The sequence below is a fragment of the Corythoichthys intestinalis genome, chromosome 19 (assembly GCF_030265065.1).
Source record: "Corythoichthys intestinalis isolate RoL2023-P3 chromosome 19, ASM3026506v1, whole genome shotgun sequence".
Lineage (NCBI taxonomy): Eukaryota > Metazoa > Chordata > Actinopteri > Syngnathiformes > Syngnathidae > Corythoichthys > Corythoichthys intestinalis.
Window position 1 is genome coordinate 18379544 of NC_080413.1, and position 21558 is coordinate 18401101.

The 21558-nt window shown below is 39.9% G+C and overlaps 1 protein-coding gene across 3 annotated transcripts in view; it reads left to right on the forward strand.

Annotated features, from left to right (window-relative positions):
- esr1 (estrogen receptor 1) overlaps positions 1–21502 on the forward strand; it is a 28938-nt gene extending 7436 nt beyond the window's left edge. Inside the window, exons 5-11 of one of the 3 annotated variants that reach the window (XM_057822053.1) lie at positions 3053–3169; positions 5367–5545; positions 5637–5790; positions 8191–8329; positions 14338–14471; positions 16725–16908; positions 17498–18048. In XM_057822053.1, the coding sequence (XP_057678036.1) occupies positions 3053–3169; positions 5367–5545; positions 5637–5790; positions 8191–8329; positions 14338–14471; positions 16725–16908; positions 17498–17528 (938 nt within the window). In that variant the 3' untranslated portion in view covers positions 17529–18048. Of the gene's footprint in view, positions 1–3052; positions 3170–5366; positions 5546–5636; positions 5791–8190; positions 8330–14337; positions 14472–16724; positions 16909–17497; positions 18049–20703 lie in introns of those variants that run through there. The other 2 variants (XM_057822051.1, XM_057822052.1) reach the window with 2 other exon arrangements.
- The last annotated feature ends 56 nt before the right edge of the window (positions 21503–21558 follow it).

The following is a 21558-nucleotide window of genomic DNA, read 5'->3' on the forward strand; positions in this document are numbered from 1 at the left end:
GATCTCTGCAGTTCATCCAGAGTGATCATGGGCCTCTTGGCTGCATCTCTGATCAGTTTTCTCCTTGTTTGAGAAGAAAGTTTGGAAGGACGGCCGGGTCTTGGTAGATCTGCAGTGGTCTGATGCTCCTTCCATTTCAATATGATGGCTTGCACAGTGCTCCTTGAGATGTTTAAAGCTTGGGAAATCTTTTTGTATCCAAATCCGGCTTTAAACTTCTCCACAACAGTATCTCGGACCTGCCTGGTGTGTTCCTTGGTTTTCATAATGCTCTCTGCACTTTAAACAGAACCCTGAGACTATCACAGAGCAGGTGCATTTATACGGAGACTTGATTACACACAGGTGGATTCTATTTATCATCATCGGTCATTTAGGACAACATTGGATCATTCAGAGATCCTCACTGAACTTCTGGAGTGAGTTTGCTGCACTGAAAGTAAAGGGGCCGAATAATATTGCACGTCCCACTTTTCAGTTTTTTATTTGTTAAAAAAGTTTAAATTATCCAATAAATGTCGTTCCACTTCACGATTGTGTCCCACTTGTTGTTGATTCTTGACAAAAAAATTACATTTCATATCTTTATGTTTGAAGCCTGAAATGCGGCGAAAGGTTGCAAGATTCAAGGGGGCCGAATACTTTTGCAAGGCACTGTAAGTGACTAAGCACCATGGAGTACTTTGGAATTTTTTGAAAGAAAAAAGCACGAGCACGAAGGACAGAAACAATAACTGAGGGCCATCACATCAACAAAAGCAAATGCACTGCGAACCGTATTTGCCAAAGCCAAGAAACCTTTCACGATTGGAGAAGAACTAATTACGTCTGCAACCAAGGATATTTGCCATCAAGTTTTAGGAGAGGCTGCTATTCAAAAAAGGTTGATTCAGCGTATGGTAAGTTACATTATTCCTCCAATGTTAGCTTTTAGCCCGTCGTGTTATTTTATATTTACTCTATTTTTCTGCCACATATTGCCGGTCCGTGAAAAAAAGGCCCACATCACATCTGTCCGTGGTGCAAAAAAGGATGGGGACCACTGTTTTAGAATATCCTTGAACGATTTTCTGACCCGTGTATTGATTACTGTTACATCGCCATATCGTGAGATCGTTATCGTGAGCCTTGTATCACAAATTGTATTGTATCGTGAGTAGGCATGTGCCGGTATGATATTTTGACGGTACGATAACCGTGAGCAAAAATACCGCGGTTTCACGGTATCACGGTATTGTAATTATAGCTCCAAAAAATTTTGAGATGTATGGGTTAAAAAAAAAAACTTTTTTCCATTGAACAGTTTTTTTTTTCGGACCATAGTTGCAAATTGGAACATGAATATATTGTTAAAATAAATAATCAATAAAAAAAATATTTTAAATAAAATTAAACTAAATATAACTTATAGACTATACTCACGGCCACAGCTCAAGTTGCTCAAGATTAGAGCAAGAACAAAATAATTTCTATAAAAAAGTAAAAACACTTCTGAATAAATTTTTTTAGAAATTTATGCTGCATGACTTTTTTTTTGAGGGTGGAAAAGCTTAAGTTTCGCCATTTTCAGCGACTGTGTCAACTCTAGTCTACATGATGTCATGCCTTTGTGTTAAAAAGAACATAAAGAATTCATAAGTTACTTAAAAATGTATAAGTTAGTTAAAATGTCAATATTGTTGTGGAAAGGTTTCATCTAAAAAATAAAATTAAAAAAACATTGGGAGTGAGACCTCTCCTTGATCCAGCGAACGTGGATTTGTGCTTAGGGCAAGATCATCTTTCGCAATTAGCGATCTTTGATGCTATCACTTTTTCCCCTTCATTCAAGCGACTCAAGCTTGTTTTCTCACTCTGCGGCTGTCACACTCAACGAAGTTGCTCTCCCAGGTAAGCCTAGGCTAACAATCGTCTTTGTAAGCTTTTAGTTAGTTTTTATATTGAATTTGAAAGGAAAATGTGTGTTTTGTTTTTGGCGAACTTTTTCCATGGTGCTAATCTGTTGAAGCTACTCACATGGAAAAATCTAATTGTACCACATTTTAAATGTATTCATTTTGTATATTAGACTTACCACGATTTGAGAGCTCAATAAATTAAAGAACAGTACGCCTTACATTTGGAGTATCTGATTTTGGGTTAGCTGGCTGGCTAGCCGATAGCGTCACTTTCACACACAGCAACAAACGGGAGGGGGTGAGCGCTGCTGCGCCAAGCTGCTTCTGGCTGCATTTTTGACACAAGAAAAATAGCGAATACCGTACTACGGTCTGACGGGAAATTGTAGTGGATTTGAAACCGCGACGTTTTCACACCACGGTAAACCGTGAAACCGGTAACCGGCACATGCCTAATCGTGAGGTTCCCAGAGGATCCCACCCCTAGTAGGCAGTAGAAATTGTGTGTTGCTATTGTGAGAAAATTCGCACTGTTCAAAAAGCCACTGCAGCATTGCGAAATGCACAATTCTTTGTTTTGTGAAAAGCCCTTTACGTTTGTTGTTTTGTGAGTTGTTAGGAAAGCAAAAAAAAAAAAAAAAACATGTTCTCTGCACTTGTTGGTCAGAAGCCAGTGTTTTTGGTGAAATCAACCTATGTGATACTGCTGATCGCTAAATAACAGAAAAAGCTATAAACAAACGAAAAACTAAAACGGCTGAGAAAAAAAGTGACAGCCTACAACCTTGAAAGACAAACAAACTGTCAAACAGAAGCTTGCTGATTGCCACATGAAGGGAAACAAAGACACAAAAATGTTTGTCCAACCTCCTTCAAGTTGTGCTTCAACAGACCAAATGCTCCATCCGCTTTGTGCGGCTTAGTCATGTTTGTGACGCCATATTGATGCAAAGAACGGTCAAAGAAACCAGAAACCAATAGTCTCCATGGTGATGACAAAGCAAAGGATGCCACCTTTTAATTTCCTCCATCACAGATCCATTTAAAATGGGAATGGAGTGTTCCTGGACACTAAATAACCTCAATGTGAACTGAACACTGGATCAGGGCCTCTTCTAGTCTGTAATAGAGTTCTCTCCCCCCCCCATTTTCAGGTCACAATGACTACGTGTGCCCGGCAACCAATCAGTGCACTATTGACAGGAATCGCAGGAAGAGCTGCCAAGCGTGCCGACTAAGGAAGTGTTATGAAGTGGGCATGATGAAAGGAGGTGGGCAAGAACACCCAAAAATTATTCTTAATCTTATTACGTTTCTATATAAACTTCATTGAGTTCAGTCTATGCTTCGTAGGAGAAGCTCTTACTGCGAAAGCCACAAATATGTGCATTCACTGGCATTCTTGAGGCTAAGTTTAACTTTAACCTTGAAGTGATTTCCTCTTAAGGAGTATGAGCACTGATTAGTGCAGACCCACATTTTTGTTTTCATTCTTCTTGAATCACATACACATCCTTAAACTATGTGCTGCTAGCCTGCTGCCTTCCATGTCAGGACCATGTCACCCACTCTCCATGAATTAGTCATCTATATAATTAGGCATCTATCTACTGTATAAGTGGGAATTGTAAGAACACAGTAATATGTGGTATTTACTGTATTCTTTTATATAGTTGCCAGGGGCGTTTAGGTATCTAAAGCCCCTTTCACACACGCCAAAACACCGGGAAAATTCCTGGATTTAAACGGGCAGCCCTTGTATGTGAAAGCAATTTCCCGGGTCGACTAACACGGAGATGACGCGAACATTTCACGGGTCGCGTCTTAGTATAATTCCCGGTAAACTCCCGGGATGAGCTTTATGTGAAAGCAAGAGTTAAATTCCCGGCACAATGGCTGATGATGTAACTATCATGGCGGGCCAATCGTCACTTCCTCCCTCTTCGCAGTAAGATGAAAAGGACTACACAAACATCGTAATTATCAACATAGCAAGCTGAAAATAGCTAAATTGAACTGAAAACATAACAAAATTAAATTGCTCCTGGATCATAGAGCCGAGGAAGAGAGTCCATCAAGCATCTTTGGAAATGTGTGGTTTATTTTGTTGCCGATGTTAGGGTCCGCTACTACGGAAACAAGGTTGTACTTCAAAACAGAAAAAAATGGAGGGATGCGTTCAAGGGTTTATTAAATACCAAAAAAAATACACGCGATCATGGAAAAGGGGGAATAACACAATGGGTCCTTGACAGTAGGTCGATGAGGATCAATAATACTAACCTACGCGATAGGTAAAGAGCCGATAAAACAACAACAAAACAAATACAGTCAAATACCAGCACAACGTAGGGGATTTCAAAACAAGGGCGACACAGGTGTGAAATGGTGCCCAGCAAGTTAATATCTCGGCAACCTTCTCTTGGATCGCCTAGGCTTAAATACAGTCTTGATGAGCTTGAATTGGCTGTAGTAACGACCTTGGGAATGCTCCCACAAACAGCTCTGTAAAAAAAAAAACATGATTTGAACAACATTGTGACAGCCGACGCCGACCAAAAATGACGTAATGTCCAGGTTATAAAATCGTGCCAGCAGCCCTCCCCACACGGAGAGTGCCAGTGGGCAATACGGGACAAGTCTGTGAAAGTGTCTTTCCTGGGATATCTCTCCATGCGTTAAAGCAATGACGCGAGTAAATCCCGCGTCACTTTACACGGTAATTTACCGGGATATGTGTGTGAAAGGGGCTTAAGAGGGTATCATTTACAATGGCAAAAATGTTATAAATATACAGTGGAGGTAGTTTGCAGACGCTCTTTCAAAGGATAAGTTTCTGTAATATAAAAATATGATAGACTGGTATCGGTTTATTCTGAACACGCCAGATCCCGAGTTACATTTGTTTATTTGTTAACAAATGTTAATTTTTATTTACTGTATGTAATTCCGTTTTGTTTTTAACTTTCAATTGTGAAAGTATTAAACTTTCTATAGGTTTTATTTTCTTATATGATAAATCACATTAGATTTCATGACACTGGAGATGAACACAAACATCAAAAGGCATGCACACAACACTGTGGAGTGAGCACAGCAGGTCTGAACTGGAAGGCGACTCCCCGAAAAGACGCACTCTCCACGTAACTTAACTGCTTTCATACTGTGCAGGGAAGTCGTTTATGACATCCAAGTGGCAGCCGGTAAGACTCCTCACTTCAATGCATCTGAGACTGTTTTCGCCTTGGTAGGTCCTGCTGTTTTGGTTAGCGCCGGAGTTCGACTGGGTTCAGTGGTTAACTATTTCATGTCCGTTTGTGAATAATATTGTCTATGAACTGAAAATATTTGTTTCCGCGGGGGGGAAATGTAGGCAGCCATCTGTGGTGTGTTTTTAAGAGTAAAGGCCACAATTTGAAGCAATACGGTAATACATTTTCTTGGGTATGGCACTGCTGTTTCCACAAGGTGTGCGCAAAGACCGCGGTCGCGTTACACGCCGTGACAAGCGGCGGACCGGCGCCATGGAGAAGTCCAACAAGGAGACAGAACATAGAAAAGGCCACCCACAGGACGTAAGGAGGCAAAGCGGCTACAGAAGTACTAGTGGGGGGAGATCGTCAGTAACGGATATCCCGCCTGACCAGGTTTTAAATCACACAAACAGGCTAAATATACACTTCAATGAATGGAGCCATCATGTGATTTGAAGAATACAAATATTTTCTCCGCCGTTAGGTGCTTCTCCTGCTGCAGGGGGCTGAACCCCCGATACTATGTTCCCGACAAAAACTGAGCCGACCATATACAGAGGTCACCATGATGGCCATGCTTACCAGCATGGCAGACAAGGAGCTGGTTCACATGATCGCCTGGGCAAAGAAACTGCCAGGTAAAGCACTGCCTTCTAGCAAGTTACAGAAATCCAGACCCCTAAAAAAGGCATTCAAGTCACACGGGCCAGTAAAATACGCATTAACTGCAAAGTAATATTGTAGCAGTGTTCTTATTAATCTCATCTCTAATTTACGAAAAATGCAAAAATTGATTAAAAGAGTGGCAAATGCTGTTTAAAACATATATATATATATATATATATTAAAATACTGAATGCATTTCAACAATTACATCAATGCTCATTCAATCCACACTACGCTCCAATTTACTCTCTGAACTCTTTCAAAATGGCATTCATACTCTGAGCTCCTCCCCTGGGCATTTTTAAGTTTATATAAATATGGTTCCTCACTGTCCACTAATATTTAAAATGATGTAATTTAGGCAAAAATCAAACTTTATTGCCGTGCAAAAGGGCCTCATTTAAGCGGCCCGTAAACTACACCAATATTTGGACTTCCTGCATCCTGACTGGAGAAGATTGCGTGTGCATGCTTCGTCGCTTCAATGGTGAGTGTGAGTGTATATGTGTCAAAGTATGCTTCAAACTACAGTGGAACGACTCAGTTTGCACTGATGCATGCGTAGTAGTTGTGTGTACGTGTATGCGTGTTTTGCATGATGTTAGTGATCAGACTGCACTTTCACAAAAGCGCAATGTCTAAAAGTTTGCCACCAATCTATTAACACATTCGGTGTAAATAACCGAGCTAGAGCTCCAAAGCATTCGAACTAGACTGGCAGTGAATAATCATGTTTCAGTACTAGGGGTGTGACAAAATATTGAAATGGTGATATATCGTGATACTTTGTATCCCAATTGGTTATCGATATGCTCCTGCTAAGAATCGAGATATCGTATTGAAAAGGTGTCACTTTCTAAAAAAAAACAAAAACCAAAAATGAACCAACAAGTTGCTACCAAAATCTTCCACCATAATAGCGTCTCAGTTAACTCTTAAGGCTGCATTGACAGTGCTCGACGCCCAATCCATTTAGATTGGGAATGTTCGTTCATTCGAAACCACCTTTTCTGCAACTCAAAATAGACAGGGAAAGACCCATAAAATACCCCAATATCAACAGGAAGTAACTGAAAATCAACAGGTAAAATGACCTTAAATGGCCCAAAATTAACTCATTGCCTGGCATTGGCTGCCACTACCGGTCATAGGCAAAGGCAAGGCATGGCAAATTTATTTATATAACACAATTCAACACAAGGCAATTCAAAGTGCTTAACATCACACGAAGATCCTAAAAATCATATTTAAATCAATACAACGTAAAAAACAAGACAAAAGATTGCATTTAATCACAAATAGAATAAAAATAAATAAAACACCCTAACCCTAAAACAAAAATATAACAAAAACTACTACTACTAATAATTATTGAAATCAGCAATGGAAATAAGCACAAGAGGAATAGAAAGTTTGAAGTGGGAGGGATGGCAGCTGCCACCCTCCCACTTCAAACGGATTGGACGTCTACTAGTGATAAACTCATTCCAATTCACAGCAGAAGCTTGTTTTTCTGTTTATTAGTTGTTTGTAAAATATCCTAGAATGATTTCCTGACCAATGTTTCGATAATCGTTGTATCGCCATATCGTCAGATCATCGTTATCGTGAGCTTTGTATCGCAAATCGTATCGTATCGTGAGGTACCAAGAGGTTCCCACTCCTATTCGGTACCATTGATGACGATAGATGTCCAATCCATTTGAAATGAGTTTCCCAGCAGTCAAAGAAAACGAGAAAAAAATAATAATAACTGAAACGTATCCAATGAATTTCAGACATTGACAGATTTGAACACAATTAAAACACCACATGTTAGATTACAAAAGGGAGATAGGACACTTAAAACAATACACACAGAGAACAGCAGAGCAATTACAGTGCTGGTAATTACAGTTATCACCTTTGCGAAGGTTGTTGGAGCATGGGTAAACACCCCCTCCCTCCCACAGCCTAAATGGACCACATGTCACCTTTGGCTCTCTCAAGTGAGTAAATCCAAATTCAAGGCATTAGTATACCACGTTCTGTGTCACCAAAAGCTCCAGTTTTAATTGCAAATGAGGGAACAGCAGTGATAATTACCCATCACATGAGATGGCTGAGTGCCAGTGATAGGGCTTCTTGTGACAACACAGCGACTGCACCTCGTTAAATTTAGACGGACAACAACAACAGTAGAAGCAGCATGCATATTTTGTGTTGCGTGACTAGGCAGAAGCCACTAAATGATGTTAATGATGCGCACTGTGATGAATCATACTGATGAAGCTACCTGTGTTTTGTCTGGATGCTAAGTAAGCGCTGTTTCGAGTCCGCGACAGTCACCGTGTGTCAAGTGTGCTGTACGCGTCACATGACTTTGTGCTCAGGCTTCCTCCAGCTGTCCCTGCACGTCCAGGTGCAGCTGCTGGAGAGCTCGTGGCTGGAGGTGCTGATGATCGGCCTCGTCTGGAGGTCTGTCCACTGTCCAGGCAAGCTCATCTTCGCTCAGGACCTCATTCTGGACAGGTAAAAGAGGAGAGGAGTACTGGCCTACTTCTGGGACAAATCCTCTTTGCTTCTCTATCTCACTTTCACACACACACCTCAAGAGTGACACATCAGCATTGTAGATTTTCCATTTCGCACCTTAGCAGCCATTGTGCCATCCCAACACATCTTGTCACACAGTGTCGTACAGTGAAAGACTAATTATGTGTCCCCCGCGGCGAAGAGAGGACCCCCGCAAGCTGCATCATTACAGAGCCTAGCTGGCAACCAGGACAGATGTAATCAAAGCTTCAATGCACAGAATGATAGAAAATGAATGGCGACGTAGGGATGGATAGTTAAGAGGACGAGGAAATCGAGATGGAAGAAGGGACGCCTGTTCCCCCTCTTCAGCCCCTCCAGTGTTCTAAGTAAACACCATGACCAATCATCACGTCTACCTTTGGGAGAAAAAAAGGCAGCATGACAGATGAGCCAGAGTCAGACAGACAAAGCTTTTAGCTTGCTGGGCTTGATGGTCCTATTTGATCGGGAAATGTATTAACGTATTATCTGTAAAAAGCCAGCCCCTGGTGTAAGTGTCCTGCCAGATTGGACGTGATGACTAAAACGCAGCGGGTCAGGGTCGACGCATTCCCTTAGCTGCAGCGCCACCAACGCTGTGAGAGTATCTGCCCTCCCATCGCTTGTCTACTATGTCCAAAAGTCGAGCACCATAGCCCTTCACTCCATTTGCTCCTAATTTGGCTTTTGATTGATGGAAAACATCCATCAATGGGTTTTCTTGAGCATAATGTCAGTCAGAGGAATGGATCACCCCGGACTGGTCGCCAGTCAATCACAGAGCAGATACAGAACATTCAGTATAACACCTTGAAATAATTGCATAAGTCGTTTTTTTCAGATTTATCAAGAAACACAAAAAAGGGAACCATTTGTGGATTTTGAAAAATATATATGGCGGAAAACACAGACAAGACTGAAAAAGCAGTTTCTGCTCTTGCACCCTTCTTTAAAATAAACTGCTGTATTTTAAGCCAAAAGAACTTGTGTTTTATAGAACAATATGTCTACATGCTGCTATAGCAAATTCATGGCGCAGTAAGCCCGTTTTACCCTTTAAACCCCCGTTTACAGACGTCGCGCAACCGCTTTTGTTTCAACCCAGCCATAAAAAGTAATTATATTTATTATTCAAAATGTCATTTTTAGCTTAGAATCATTAATTGATGTCAATATTTCGTTGAAAAAAAAACAACTTAAAAAAATTATCAACTCGGATATTTTAAACTTTTAAACAAATTACGACACAATGAAGAAATTGGCGTCTGTAAAAAAGTCACGGATATCTCCCTCATAACTATTCCTCGATTGTATTTTTTTCGTAACTGTAACATTTTCCTCAATATTTTAGATGATAAATAATCGATCCAAACAAAGAAAAATTGGAAAAAAAAAAAAACGTTTAAAAGGGTAAATATATGAAAATCTCGATTACTACTTGATGTCATGAGATTTCTGCATTGCAACCCTTGTTATATTACCATGTTTCACTCATAAAATCCCCCAAAAAATCCAGCTGTGGCCATTAACAGCTGTGTCTTGAAACTCGACAATACATGCTGTATGGAGTTTTTGGATCGAAACGAGGTAAGCACGCGATAATATCTCGTTAATATCATGGCGTCTTTAATTCTGCTCTTGCATGCTCTTACCTCTAGTTAGGGTTTTGCGGTTTAAAAAATATATTTTTTAAAATGCCCTCCTGTTCAAAAATTTTCTTCCCCCAGAAAATTGACATTTTAAGCTTTCCAATGATATATCACACGTGCATATCGGACAATTGTAAAATTTGGACAAATTGGGGGTCTCAGACCGGAACTTCAAGCCACTTAAGTGTTTTCTGCCATATATATATTTTTTTCCCATTATTTCAAGATGGTAAAAATAAAGGAATATTATCAAAGCCATCCTGTGCAATAGTATATTACTCTAATGTTATACAAGAACAGCATAACACCAGTGTTGTTTGCCACACTTGACTGCAGGTTACATTCTAACACTCATAAAAAACTAAGGGTTTACACAGGCGACTTAGAAACACCTTGAACGGACCATTTCAAACATATGGGGAAATGTTCCACTTTACAAGCGTTCCGTGTAACGGACAAAGTGATGGAATGGATTCAGGTATCAGGTTTGTGCCTATCTTAAATTATTCCAATTTTGTTTGTAGACATTAACATTGAACTGAAAGTTTGTGAGGAGGTGCCCATTGTGTTCATTCTTGAAAAAATACTGACCTTAGTCCTTAGTTCTGTTAAGAGGTGGTAAAAGTACACTTTTACTGGCATAATTTACTGCATATTATTCTTTAGTGTTGTAAATACTGGAATATGCACAGTATACTGTATATACCCTACCCACCGACGTCACAAAACCACGTGCTCGCTGTGTGGTTCCGCCCACTTGTCCGTCATTTTGTCTCTGTATTAGCATTGTTTTCAATTGATCGAGGAATTTAAAATGCATTTCATGGAAGACCCGGTGCTTTCTGATGCCGTAAACTCACTGGATATGTTGCATAAAAGGCGTTATGTGGAAAAGCTTCGTTCTATACAGTCGCCAGATCCATATTTGATGCCCAAATCGATGTTTTTCGACCCACTGTCTTCGCCCTGTCTGCCTGACATCTGCTACGCTGATATTTACAATTATCTTGTCCACACAAAATCAGCCTATTCTCACGAAAATTTGAAAAACTTCAAGAGCTTGGAGGCTTATAAATACTTCGTTGCTGGTTGGGTGAAACAGGTCCTCGTCCACGAAAATTCGGCAGGAATCTATCTTGTGCTTGGAAAGGTGAGTTACGAAATTTTCAATTCAAAATCTTTTGTTATTGCTAACATCCACTGTCAAGTCTAATGTATTTCATGTCGTTTGTCAATGGAGTTAAGGCTTTTAATGTTTATATGGTTTAGCGATAGCACTCTCACTACATACATACGTGTATGTTGTCGGCGATTAGCCTAGCAATGATCTTAATTGTGGTTATTTGTCAGCCCCGTAGACGAGGCCAGTTTCTTTCACTTGGTACCAGCTAAATATTATTCAAAAAATAACGATGGTGGAAGAAAGGGAAGTCACAAACATCTTGAATTTGAAACTATGTCGTACTACGTCGTATGTTGTCGGCGATTAGCCTCGCAATGATCTTAATTGTGGTTATTTGTCAGCCCCGTAGACGAGGCCAGTTTCTTTCACTTGGTACCAGCTAAATATTATTCAAAAAATAACGATGGTGGAAGAAAGGGAAGTCACAAACATCTTGAATTTGAAACTATGTCGTACTACGTCGTATGTTGTCGGCGATTAGCCTCGCAATGATCTTAATTGTGGTTATTTGTCAGCCCAAAACCCTCTAAGTATATCTTAAATGCATCTTACCGGATATAAAATGACTACTACATAGTCTGTGGTGATTTTTTGGTGCCCAGTTTTCACGTCGAATTGCAGCCGTCCATTTCGCTCTCCTCTTTGGATCCCTCGGAATACGGTAAAACTTCAAGTCTCTCCTTCCATCTTCTCTGTTAGTGCAACCAACAGCCACACACGCCTTCACCATTTTGATTATTAATGTTAAGGAGCAGAAAAACACGCCGTAAATAGGAGGAATGTACGTAGCCGTAACAGGTTAACACTATGTTTTGACGGACAATTGGGCGGTACAATTCAGGAGAGCGGAGTTGTGACGTCACGTGGGTAGGGTCTATACGTACAGTGAGGAGCAGAAGTACTTGCACCCCTTGTGATTTTGCAAGTTTACCCACTGCACTTAGAAAATAGGTAGAGGTCTGAAATGTCTATCATGGGTGCATTTCCACTCATAGAGACATAATCTAAAAAAAATCCAGAAATCACATTGTATGATTTTATTTTATTTTTTTTGGTATATAATTTATTTGTAATTTACTTGGGTTCAATTTGTACCCCTGAGAAAATCTGTGCTAATATTTAGTGCAGAAGCCTTTGATTGCAATTATAGAGGTCAGACGCTTTCTGTAGTTCTTCACCAGGTTTTCACATATGGAAACAGGGATTTTGGTCCATTCCTCCACACAAATCTTATCTAGATCTGTCAGGTTTAGGGCTGTCGTTGAGAAACACGATGATTTTCTGTTGGATTGAGGTCTGGAGACTGGCTAAGCCACTCCAGAACCTTGATATACGTCTTATGCAGCCACTCCTTGGTCAGCTTGGCTGTGTGCTTTGGATCATTGTCATGTTGGAAGATCCAGCCACGACTCATCTTTAAGTCTCTTACTGAGGTAATGAGGTTGTGGCTCAAAATCTGACAATACATTTCACCACTAATTCTCTGCTTTATACAGTACAGTCATCCTGTCCCCTTTGCCAAAAAGCAGCCCCAAAGCATGAGGTTTCCACCCCCATACTTCGCAGTGGGGATGGTGTTCTTGGGATTGTACTCATCCTTCAAACACGACGAGTAATGTTTGGACCAAAAAATTCTACTTTGGGCTCATCAGACCACATAACTTTCTCCCATGACCCCATCTGCATCATTCAGATGGTCCATGGCAAATGTCACACGGGCCTTCAGATGTACTGGCTTCAACATGGGAACCTTCTGAGCAATGCATGATTTTAAACCATTACACCGTAGTGTTCTGCTGACAGTAGCCTTTGAAACTGTGCATTCAGCTCTCTTCAGGTCATTGACCAGCTCCTTCTGTGTAGTTCTAGGCTGAGCCCCCACTTTTCTCATCATGAGTGATGCCCCACGAGGAGAGATTTTACATGGAGCCCCAGTCCGAGGTAGATTATCAGTCATGTTTATTCTCACCAAGCTGCTTTCCAATTGTCCCATAGCATTTTCCAGCTTTGTGGAATTCAAAATTTTTTCTCTGTTGTCTCTTTTGAATGCTTCTGGACTTGCCCATGGTAGCAGTTGGATTATGACTGACTGTGGGGTGCACAGGTGAAAAAATTGAGCTCAAATGGGTGGTTACTCAAGGGATAAAGTTGATTTTTTTTTTTTTTAAGGTAGACTGACAGCTCTTTGAGTGTCAAATTCATTGCTGATTGTCAGGGGTACAAAAACTTATGAACCTCAGTAAATTACAAATAATATTTTTTTAAATCATACAATTTGATTTCTGGATTTTTTTGATCATGTCTCTATGAGCGAAACTGTATCTATGATTGAAATTTAAGACCTCTACCTATTTTCTAAGTGGACAAAATCACAAGGGGTGGAAATACTTCTGCTCCTCACTGTATAAACTTGTACTGTATGTACAGCTGCTCTGCCGGCAGAGTCCATTCAAAATGTTTGCTGTACTGTATTTTTACTTTTGTACTTAAGAACATTTACTCGTTAATATAATTATTTTTAACACAAAATTGTTCTTTAAAAATAATTGCTTTTAGCCTGTTTGGTCACCTCTGCACTACTTGTTGGTCAACCTTTGTTTCCTTACAGATGTCAAGAAATATAGAGGAATTCAACCCACCCTGGCCTTTTCTTTTTTTTTTTTTTTTTTGCAAGAATAAGGTTGTGAATATCATCACTAGTACAAATAGGGTATCATGACCCCAACTCCATAGTGGCTTCAGGGTTTGTGGTCTTACGATATAGCAGAAGGTTTTTGTCCTGTTGGTAATTCCATTTTATTCTTTGTTTATTAAGGGTGTAATTCCACGTTTGAACACTACGTGGCAAGCAGATTGTTTGATGATGTAAATTCAACTAAAGGCGAAGAATGAAAACAGTTGTTGAACTCAGCCTAGTTTTTGAATGTCACAATCTTTTTCACTCCTGCAGAAAGCAACAGATGTAGGTTCATTCATAATGTACATTTTCGGGCATGAATATTTCTGACATTGAATGGGAGCGAAAATCCTACACTTTGGAATGTGTTTACATCACTATGTGACTATTCCAGCCAACTATTTGTAACTTCATGGACGAGTCGTTGGCGGGATGTTTTGTTTCTGGTGTGCAGGAATGAAGGCGATTGTGTGGAAGGCATGGCGGAGATCTTTGACATGCTGCTGGCCACAGCCTCTCGTTTCCGTATGCTCAGAATCAAGCCCGAGGAGTTTGTCTGCCTCAAAGCAATCATCTTGCTCAACTCCGGTAAGCTGGTATCTCATATTTTAATTGTTCCCAAAGCTGGCAAAGAGACTCAGCTCATCAAAACACGTGTTGTTGATTGTTTGCGCTTCCGAGACACCAATAGATTGGCACACACGAACACTATGTCCTGGAAAGGCCCGTAAGCTCCGGTGAGGCCACAGAGCGTTGCCATGGCAACACGTGGCAGCGCGCACAAAAGGGACGAGCTCTCCCCAAAGATGATGCTATTCTGCCACAGCGGAAAAGCAAAAATACCAGAGAGATGACGGAGGCGACTCAGGTGCATGAGCGCAATAAACTTGTGATTGCTGCGTGGGCACCCGAACGTCCGCTTTCAGTCTTTTATCAAAACTTTCCTGCAATATTTCCTCAAATAGCAGCACTCTCTCTAATAGGCACCGTGACCCAATTAGTAGTAGCCTGGTTCGTCATCCACTTAACTTGTACACTCCCAGCCATTTTCACCGGAGCAAGGCCTTTCGCTCCCGGCCGTTTTACTGGATTTTGACTGATTTTGGAAGGCCCACAGAAAATTCTGTTCTATTGCTATATAAACATGGAACCCACCAAAAGAAAGATTAGAGTCTCTTATTTCAACAGGAAAAAAAGTTAGTTCATATCTTTTTCCATTCTTTAGAAATCAGCATTAGAATATTGCTTAGTTTGATCAATTTTCCAATTTCTGATGAAAAAACAGAAATTGAGCTTTTGTGAAAGCATACATTTCAAACATAACTTTGACTTATAGACAGCTATTTTTTTGCTTTAGTTACATCCCAAACATCTGAATAATGTTTTCCTTTGACAAAGTAAGATAAACAACGAGACAAATAGAGCTTTTGATCGCAAAGTAACTATTTATTTACACATAACTAAACTATTGAACTGTTGAACTATTTGCGCACATAACAACGGGGAAGGCTCTCGGCTGCTCCCGTGGCTAATCTGATGAGTCCGGATCAAGATCGGTCTCACTTTTTTCATCATCTTCATAGTTGGTTTCAACCTCGGGCTAAGGAGTAACGCAACGTGAGCTCCGCAGAACGCGTGTGGAACCTGACGCTGTTGTGGATGTCATAGTCTGTCTCATCAAGATAGATTTTTTTTTCTTTCTTTGACGATGGTTTTATTTTATTTTCAAAACACTCCTCCAGTGTCGTTTGCCCCCCCACCCGATCGTTCTCCACATTTTTCTCAAATTCTCACGCGTCTTCACAAGATCCTCCAACTTCCGTTTCCTGACTATTTTTCTTCACTTCCTTTCTTGGCCCGAGATGAGTTCTCACCAAATGAGCTACTGACCTCCAGTGGTCAGTTTTATTGCTTTAAAATGGGGTTTGAGCTTTGTGCACTATATTTTAGATAGCTCTGAACCGATAGATAAAAATTTTTTTTTTTAAAACGCAAAAGACGTATAAATACGTTTTTGGGACACTGAAGCAATTAAAAATAGAACGTATTATAACGTTTTTGGGAGCAAATGAGTTAAAAGAGACATAAGCATTTTCATTCCACTGTTTAAAATTTAAACCGTAAACATGTCTGTGAGTGTGACATTATTTTCCTGTTGTCAAGATGCTTTCAGAGCTAGCCCTGCTCAAGCATGTAAGGGTCCGTCAACTGCTGGGCCAACGGCTAGTCCTTTGCTTACCATAGTAGAAGCATGTACATGCAGGTCAATAACCCTTTCAAAATTGGAATAATGGCAATAACCCAGTTGAGTACAGTCAAGTGGCATTAACCCATTTCAAAAGCCTAAGTATTGCATTAACTCATAATGAAAATGCCATTATCAGACGCAAATGCTATCAGCTAACGCTAATGCTTTTTTAATATGGAAAAAACAGGTCTTTTGTAAAATATAAAATCATGAAACATTACCAATGAGTAAGATGGTCAAATCTTACTCTTAATATACAATTTTTAAAAATTAAAGCTTGACCCCAGCCATTAGTCAAAAAGTCAGGGCAGTTACCACTTGTAGTGTGTCAGCGGCATGTTACGGTAAAGAAGATTTCATGTCTTTTTCATTTGGAGGCCAGACAGCAGTCAAAACAAGACAATATACCAACAACCAAGTTGTATACAAAGACAATAATTTTTGATTTACTTCATGATCTTAGGAGCCGGGTAAGCAAAAGTTGAACTAGGTAGATTGGTTTTAAATAATAACACACAAACCCCACTCACCCTTTATTGATTAGCAAGCCATGAGCTCATTGGTTGTCTGTTTTTTTTTTGTCAATTGTTCAGGTGCTTTTGCTTTCTGCACCGGCACCATGGAGCCTCTCCACGACAGCGTGGCGGTACAGGGCATGCTGGACACCATCACAGACGCACTCATACATCACATCAGCCAATCAGGATGCTCGGTGCAGCAGCAGGCCAGGCGGCAGGCCCAGCTGCTCTTTCTTCTCTCTCATATCAGACACATGAGGTAAAAATTTTAAAACTTGACAATGGGGATAGGCATACGAATACTCAATTCATGGAAGACCAAGACATCAACTAAGGTCTACAATTTCAATAACGCAACTACTACATTACTAAAGTTTGAGATATTCTTTCCCATACAACATGGTTAAAACTCCCAGGTTTCCACAAAGTAGTATTCAGAGGTGTAGAGTAGCCAAAATTTTTACTCAAGTAAGAGCGTTACTTCAAAATAATAATTCTCAAGTAAACATAGTCATCCAAAAAATGTAAAAAAAAGTATTTGGTGAAAACTGAAGGAGAAACGATATCGTCATCGCACACACTATATAATTGTCTGCATTAGTCTAACACATATATAGTCTAACACATACATATGGTACAGGTTTTCGTAGGCACCGTCTAACTGTTTGCATTAGTCTAACACACGTAATATAATCAGGAAATAGTATCATTTTCATATTTACGGTAGGACTACACTACTAATATAAAATAAATAGCACACCATAGTTTAATGAGAAGAAATAGAAGAGATACACAATGCCGTCTTATCACAAGAGTGACGCACCAACTCGGGTAATCTGCTCTCCCAGCAAACTCCAAGGACAAAGCGCTTTGTCCTAAAACAAGTACAACCAGCCTGGGCAGCAAAGTTGATAGCCCAATCCGCGCACGAACCTAAGCCGCCCAAAACCGGCCACAGCGGGGGCGGCCCAAAAGCAACGCCCAGAAACGCCTTCGACAAGACCCACGTCAGCAAAGACTTCAAAAAGACTGGACACTGAGATAAGACAGATTTCTTCTGCTCGGAAACATGTAGCCTTGTTTTGGATCCAGAATTGTCCCTCCGTCGTCTGTTTTTGCCTTGTTTTTTACCATTGTCGACGAATAAATTGTCAACCTGTTTTCGGCGAGTGTTCTTCAAGCTTTTGAAACATGGAGTCAGTGTGCAAAGGGTTAACACAGGAACGCGCGGAGTTTGGCTTCCTCCTGGCCTGGCTCTTCGGGGGCGTCGAGCGGCGGAGCACATTTCCGTTCTGTTGCCGGCCTCCCCGTGGGGTTTGGGCTGGGAGGACTAAATTCCTTCAAAACAATACTCAAGTAATGAGTAACATTGTGAGTAACTGCTTACGATGTTAGATTTTTTAAAAAAAATAAAAACAATAGTACAGTGATCCTTCACTACTTCACCCCCTCAGTCCATCGCCGATTTTTTTTCAATTACAAAAAAAAATACAGATGAGCTGTCCCGGGCCGATCTCCCTCTCGCTCCCACTCCCTCTCCCTTCTCTTTTTTTGTCAGGTAGGCAGCGCACGTGCACTGGAGTTGTTTATTAAAGTTAACGATGATTGACAGATGAATGTGTTTGATCTTGCCAGAGTCACGAACTTCTGAAGCGCCGCATGCGTCAATCATTCTTTAACTTCTTAAACAGTTGCTGTGGCAGCTAGGAGTGTGACAAAATATCGAAACGGTGATGTATCGTAATACTTTGTACTCCCAAAAGGTTATCGATATGCTCCTGTCAAGAATTGAGATATCGTTTTGTAAAAGTGTCAATGTTTACAAAAAGAAAGAAAAAAAAAAAAAAAAAGAACCATCAAGTTGCGACCAAAATCTTCCACCATGATAGTGTCTCAGTTAACTCTACGGCTGCCAGTGACGGTGCTCGACGCCCAATCCATTTAGAATGGAAACGTTCGTTCATTCGAAACCAGAGCATTCAGAGTCATTCGGTCCGATTTTCGGGGCATTTACAGGTCACTTGTTGTTCATTTTAAGGCATTTACAGATACACCCTATTTATTTGGGTGAGTCCCAGGTCATTTTCTGTTCTGTAACACAAAATAAACAGCAGTGCCCCATAAAATACCCCAAAATCAATAGGAAAATGACCTTAAATGGCCCAAATTTACCTCATTGCCTGGAATTGGCTGCCACTGATGGCCATAGACGTTCAATCCGTTTGAAGTGGGAACTCCCAGTTCAAATGGATTTGACGTCTACTAGTGATAAACTCATTCCAGTTCACAGCAGAAGCTTGTTTTTCGGTTTATTAGTTCTTTGTTGAATATCCTAGAATGATTTCCTGATTAATGTATCGATAATTGTTGTATCGCCATATCGTCAGATTATCGTTATCGCGATCTTTGTATCGCAAATCGTATCGTATCGTATTGTGAGGTACCAAGAGGTATCATAATTTTATGTGAAGTGCTTAAAAAAAACATTCATTAAAATATATACTGTATATATATTAGGGCTGTAATTATCGCCTTAACGGGCGGTAATTAATCACGTTAAAATATTTCACGCATTTAACGCACATGCCCCGCTGAAACAGATTAAAATGACAGCACAGTGTCATGTCCACTAGGTGTTTTGTCGCCCTCTGCAGGCGCTTGGGTGTGACTGATTTTATGGATTTTAACACCAAGAGAATTGTGTAATTATTGACATCAACAATGGCGAGCTACTAGTTTATTTTTTGATTGAAAATTTTACAAATTTTATTAAAACAAAAACATTAAGAGTTTTTAATATAAACTTTCTATAACTTGTACTAACATTTATCTTTTAAGAACTACAAGTCTTTCTATCCATGGATCGCTTTAACAGAATGTTAATAATGTTAATGCCATCTTGTTGATTTATTGTTATAATAAACAAATACAGTACTTATGTACAGTATGTTGAATGGATACATCCGTCTTGTGTCTTATCTTTCCATTCCAACAATAATTTACAGAAAAATATGGCATATTTTATAGATGGCTTGAATTGCTATTAATTACGATTAATTAATTTTTAAGCTGTGATTAACTCGATTAAAAATTTTAATCCTTTGATAGCCCTTATATATATACTTATTTTTTGAGTGAAAAAACATGTCTTTTATGCATCTCTTTCCAATGCTAAATCTGAATAAATACATTGAACAAAAAAAAATAAAAAAAACGTGCGCTACTTCGCGGTTTTTCACTTCTCACGGCTGATTCTGGTCCCCATTAAACGCGAAAAACGAGAGATCACGTTTTTTTTTTTTCTTTCTCAGCACAGTTATCCATAAGAACTCTTATTATTATACTGTACAATAACCCATTACATAACCACATTAAGCCAAAGAAATACAAAAATAAAAAACCATTGAATTTCAGCGAGAGAAAAACAACTACAGAAATGAAGAATCATTCGTACAAAGAGCACGAGTGCCCTCTAGTGGAGAAAATAGTTCCTAGTTTAATAGTTGAAGAGTGAATACCTGTAGTTCCTTCATAGTTCCTATTATGAAATTAAAAGGATTGGATCTCCAGTTTTCCGTGGTTAATCGGTGCCAAATAAAAACTAGGAGAGAGGTTAAAATACGTGCTTTTGAGTCATGTTGAGGGCAGTGCTCAAAGTTAAATATTTAATTTTCACGGTGCTTAAAAGACACCATGTGATTGAATAGGCCGGCGTGATCTTAGAACAGCAAGCTTGAGTCTGATTGGTATAATGGAGTCAAGTGATTATTGTTGCGACATCTCATTGGTGGAACTGAGCTACTGTTGGCATCGCTGGCAAAAAAAAAGGAAAATCTAATATGTAGAATAAAGAAAAATGTAACAGCTAGTGTAGCCCAAAGTAGCGGAGTAGGAGTAACGTTTCTTCTTCAGAAATCTACACAAGTAAATGGTATGGCTTAGTACAACTACTCTTAGAAGCACATTTTTCTCAAAAAGTTACTCAAGTAAATGTAACGGAATAAATCTAACTCATTACTACCCACCTCAGGTAATATTTCATGTACACTTGCAGTAACAAAGGCATGGAGCACCTGTACAGCATGAAGTGCAAGAACAAAGTGCCACTCTATGACCTGCTGCTGGAGATGCTGGACGCCCACCGCCTCCACCGTCCCGTTAGACCCACACAGATCTGGTCGCCAAACACAGGCGGCGGCAACGGCGCTACCTCCAGTTCAGGAGGCCACGGCAACCACGACAGCCTGAGCAGAGGCCCACAGTTTCCGGGCGTACTGCAGTTCGGTGGCTCCCACCCAGACTGCACAGAAATCCTGTGAGATGGACAAATGATCAGTGTTGTACTGGAGATCAATCGATGATTATTTATACATTTCGAAAATCTTTTAACATTGCTCAAAGCTCATTTGACTTTTCCACTGTTGCTTATAAAGCTTCTCCTAAGTGCCAAATGCACTATTTGAATTTCATGTTCTTTTTAATTCCCATTGAACCAAAGTGCACTTCCTCTTGGCTTAAAGGGGCTACTGGGCATTACTTTCATTTATTTGCATAATAAGCTGTGATTGAACACTTGTCATTTATTTACCTGCCAGCTGAGTACCAAAATGTCTGATGTCTAACGTTCGCCACATTAATACCGGTTTGATCCATTTGTAAACCGTATGCTGATCACGATTGATATGTGTTTTGTGTTTCTGTCTGCTGTATTGTTGGATTTAAAACAAACAAAAAAAATGAAACATTTGCATTCTGAGAGTTGCATTGCTTGAAATCCGAGCCAAACGGTCTTTGGGTAACTTTGTAGTTTTGTTCACTTGCACTTGTTTTGTATTAAATGTTGATTATTACCATTTCAATTGTCACTTTATCATGATTACGTGCTAAAACGTATTACTGATGATAAAAA